The 4,886-nt window shown below is 35.0% G+C and overlaps 1 protein-coding gene across 2 annotated transcripts in view; it reads right to left on the reverse strand.

The window, feature by feature from the left end:
* Nucleotides 1-4,886, reverse strand: part of arhgdig (Rho GDP dissociation inhibitor (GDI) gamma) — a 32,181-nt gene that overhangs the window by 3,048 nt on the left and 24,247 nt on the right. For both annotated transcript variants that reach the window (XM_016488515.1, XM_016488514.1), the window contains exons 4-5: nucleotides 1,553-1,629; nucleotides 741-804 (exon numbers count right to left, since the gene is read on the reverse strand). In XM_016488515.1, the coding sequence (XP_016344001.1) occupies nucleotides 741-804; nucleotides 1,553-1,629 (141 nt within the window). The remainder of the gene's footprint in view (nucleotides 1-740; nucleotides 805-1,552; nucleotides 1,630-4,886) is intronic.

Here is a 4,886-nt window from a genome sequence, read left to right on the forward strand (position 1 = left end):
AACTGGTTTTCTTTAAAATACAAATCTTTGTAATCCCAGCCTATCTGTAATCAGAAGCACATTTAAAACTGGAATATAATTTAATTTCATTCACATGTGTTTCATAAACACATAATCCTTTATGGATTACAATCCGCCATCAAAATGATAAAATGAATTATTCTGGCTGCTGTGAGAAAAGGCTGTAAACGATCTGCCACCAGCAGGATCCTCACATGCAATAGCCTAGTAGCCGGGACAACTTCTTTATGTTTACAGACGTGACGTAATGACGCAGTGCCATGCTTGAATTTCCTGCGAAAACCTACCCGTACCACTCAAATTAGAAAACATTGTTATAAGCTAACCGTTGTGAATCGGGCTAAAGTAAGGCGATAGTTTTGAACACTGGCTGGTTATGTACTTGCTCAAATATTGATTTCGGATCATTTTTAACCGGAAAAAAGTTACGGACTGCAGCTTTAACTACATTAACAACAAACATTTGAAATGTCTCTTATTTTTTCTATTAAATAAAATAAATCAATAAAATTATTCACTAATTTTATATTTTTTAAATATGTTTTAAATATGCATATTTATAAAAAAAAAACATTTATTACCATTTTTACGTTTAAATAAAGAAATTGATGTGTCATATGAAACAGTACATGTGTGTATAAAGATATCAATACACCCTTGACTCAAGCACTTGCAGCGTCAATGCCAACATTTAAATTCATGACTACAGATGCTCTTACCTCTGAGTCCTTTCCTGTAGGTCAGATGCACATATTTCAGTCCAGACACGATGTCCCTGTTGACCTAATGGGAACAGATGGAATGAATTAGAATAAATATTATTAATTTAGCATGTCATTTTCATTCTCAGGACATTCAACCTGTTGTAGCACCAGCAGAGGTCCTGTTAGATCCTTTAGGAATTCACTCCATTTCCCATTCCCTTTTAGGGAATACCCATACATTGAAATACAGATACTGTCTATTTTAGTATATTTGAGCATTAACTATAAAGCTCTTTTATCTTCTGTGTGAAGCTGCATCAAATCCTGATGAATCATGGGCTAGAAAGATATTGTTGAGTTGCTGGATCCAAAAGGGATTTTGTGAATAATGGTATTTTGCAGGAATATGATCTGGTGTGACTCACAGTGAAATAAAGTGACTTTAGATGCCATTTTAATTAAATGTTCTTGGGGAAACTGTTACAAAACATTTCAACATCACTTATATTTTGAAGCCCAAAAAAACCCCACATAAACTCATTTTCTGCTTACATTGTACTCTCCATAGACAATTTTATTCTCCGTACAATCTGTTTACAAATATTTCAAGTGTATTATTTTTAGGAAATTTTAGCCTGGGAAAGGGTGTCTGTGTGTATTTCTGTATGCTGTTCATAGCACTGGCCCGGTCAAGACAGGAAATAAACAATCTATCCACTTTAGATTTTAAGCTAAAAATACACAACAGTATTTTTAGGCCACAGTATAAAAGAATGACCAACCATCACTGCAGACTGTTTTATGACAGAAATCTGATTTATATTCACCTTGAAGTGGATTTTCACCCTGTAGTCCACTCCCTCCTTCATGGTGAAGTTCTTCTTCTTCAAAGCATCGAGGTCACCTATGTTAAAAAAAAAAGTTTATTTACATCAGCCAGAGTGAAATTAACTGCAATTTAACATTGTTATAATCATATATTTTTAAAGAAATACAGCAGAAATCAATATCAGAATTGCAAATGTGAGCCTCTTATGTTGCAGGTCGCATCCTTCTGCTTGTAGTTCAACTGAGTTCAATGCAAAGAGCTTCCTTACAAAAGTGCAACTGCTGCTTTATCAATTTATCCCTTGAATCTGCCCTAAGTGCTTTGTAATGGATACTGAAAGAGACGGGGGAGGAAGGAGAAATCGGAGATTGATACAATGAACAACATCAATGATGATTTGTGGGCTATTCACATGATGACAAATGCCAGACTGTGTTCATTAGTGTCCTGTGCTCCACATCTCAACATTAATACTATTTTTAGACTGTAGAGGCTTTATCATCTGATGGAACTGGATCTGGGCTTGGAGATTCTCCATCTTGAAGTCGACCCTTTGCATGTGCCGACATGCGATGTTGCTATTAATATAACAGAAGCAGCATCCAGCCCTCTCAAAACCTTTTTTACATCACAAAGATGAAATCCCTTATCTGTAATTGACTAAATCTAGCACTGATAATCACTGTAATAACATAATCCTGATTGGACAAGAGGATTAGTCCGTGTCTGCGACAGTGAGCATTGAATCGTGGCGTGTGTGATCTCCTTATGACATGGTGATTATTAGCTCCACTAACATCTAAACTAGATCTGTCTGTCTATATTACACACACACACACACACACACACACACACATACACTACTGTTCAAAAGTTTGGGGTCAACATTTGGGGTAAGTTTTTGAAATAAGACTCATCAATATACTTACTTGATCAAAAATACAATAAAAACACTAATATTGTGAAATATTAAAGGGGTCATATGATGCGATTTCAATTTTTCCTTTCTCTTTGGAGTGTTACAAGCTCTTGGTGCATTTATTTATTACCACCTTTATTTCATTTTTATTATTTGTGATCTTGGACCACAAAACCAGTCATAAGGGTCAATTTTTCAAAATTGAGATTTATACATCTTCTGAAAGCTAAATAAATGCTAAATGACTAAATGTAAATAAATAAGCTTTCCATTAGTGTATGGTTTGTTAGGATAGGACAATATTTGGCCCGAGATACAACTATTTGAAAATCTGGAATCTGAGGGTGCAAAATATACATATATTACTGCTGTCAAACAATGAATTGCGAATAATCACATCCAAAATAAAAGTTTTTGTTTACATTATATATGTATTGTAAATACATGTAAATATGTTCAAAATATATACTGTGTGTATTTATATATACATAAGTATACACAGAACACAAACATATATTATGCAAACAAAAGCTTTATTTTGGATGTGATTAATCGCAATTAATCGTTTGACAGCACATATACATATATATACATATATACAGTGGGTACGGAAAGTATTCAGACCCCCTTCAATTTTTCACTCTTTGTTATATTGCAGAAAATTGAAGGGGGTCTGAATACTTTCCGTACCCACTGTATATATATATATATATATATATATAAACAAACACAAAAGTCTTTACTGTCTTTACTGTCCATTTTAATCAATTAAATACACCTTTACTGAGTAAAAGTATTAATTTCAACCAAAAAATTAGACTGCAATAATTTGAACTGTAATGTGTATATTGTTTTTTAAAAACAAAAACAAACAAACCTTTCTGTTCATTCACAGGTTTAAATTAGATGTTGACTTTCAATGTGGCCAACCTTTAAGTATTTCTGAACAATTAGCATAAACCTAAAGCCATTTTCAGAGGTATTTTCTTTTCTTCATTTTGCAAACAACTGTAACTGTGTGAACAGGAGAATGTTCATGAGGGAGATATGTGTCCATTCTCTCCCTGTGCTTAAAGATTCAGGGGTGTTGGTTTTGAACACAATTTGCTGAAGTTGTAGTTGGTATGCCGTTTGTATGACTCCCACACAGCAGCAGTGAGAGAGCATAGATGGAGATGGATAATAAGGAAGATCCCAGCGGAGGCTCTAGCAGTCTGGAGGAGCTGCAATCTGGCACGAGGTGAGAATGCGAGCACCCCGTTCCACCCGCACTCCCACTGCTGCAGCGTTCAACACATCATCAACATAACTCACTGAATCATGCTTTTACTAAAAGATCCATTTCCTGCATTGCCAAGAAAGGACAAAACAGTTCTGAATTTCTAAATCAATCTTTTCACATCCATATACTGTAAATGTGAACTGACATCGGTGTAACTGCCAAATAGCTCATTAATTTATATTTGCACAGGACAGCTCATAATAAGACCCAAACCAGCCCAGATAAAAAGTCAACAGTGTTCACCTAAAAATTAAAATTTGCTTAAAATTTACAGAACAGATTTGCAGAAATTTCACTTTACATCACTTATCCACCAACAGAAACACTGCAGTGAATGGGTGCCGTCAGAATGAGAGTTCAAACAGCTGATAAAAACATCACAATAATCCACAAGTATGACATGACATGACTCCAGTTCATCAGTTAACATTTTGCGAATTGAAAAGCTGCATGTTTGTAATAACTTCAAAACCATTGTTTCTGGTTAAAATAGAAAAATAGAAAAAAGTCGGCACACCTAGGCTCCAAAAAATACAAACATTTTAAAACAGACTATCACATAGATACATTTTACATAATACATACATTTTTGTATTTTTGGAGCCGAGGTGTGCAGACATTCTATTTTTATGATCAATTTTCACCAAGAAATGAAAATTCTGTCATTAAAGGGGTCATGATGCTTTTTTAAAGATCATTATTTTGTGTATTTGGTGTAACAGAATATGTTGACATGCTTTAATGTTAAAAAAACACATTATTTTTCAAATACTGTACATTATTGTAGGTCCTCTATGCCCCGCCTCTCTCAAACGCTTTGTTTTCTACAAAGTCCCTCCTTCCGACAAGTGCAGTCTCTCTCTCTCTCTCTCTCTCTCTCTCTCTCGCTCTCTATCTCTCGCGCTCTCTCTCTTTCTCCCTCTCGCGCTCTCTCTCTCGCACACACACACACACGATGCGCAAAACTCCGCATTTGAACAGTCAATAGCAAATACTTAAACTAATAACAAAACAGTAGCTGATTCAGAAGCGCCAGATTGTCATAGCAAAGTCAGAATTACCTCCTCTCCTAGGTTCACGAAACGGTCGTCCATAAAATGCATTGCTGTTCTGTTGTAAGTAATCTTAAAG

This window comes from Sinocyclocheilus anshuiensis, unplaced genomic scaffold (genome assembly GCF_001515605.1).
Source record: "Sinocyclocheilus anshuiensis isolate Anshui unplaced genomic scaffold, SAMN03320099.WGS_v1.1 scaffold461, whole genome shotgun sequence".
Classification (NCBI taxonomy): Eukaryota; Metazoa; Chordata; class Actinopteri; order Cypriniformes; family Cyprinidae; genus Sinocyclocheilus; species Sinocyclocheilus anshuiensis.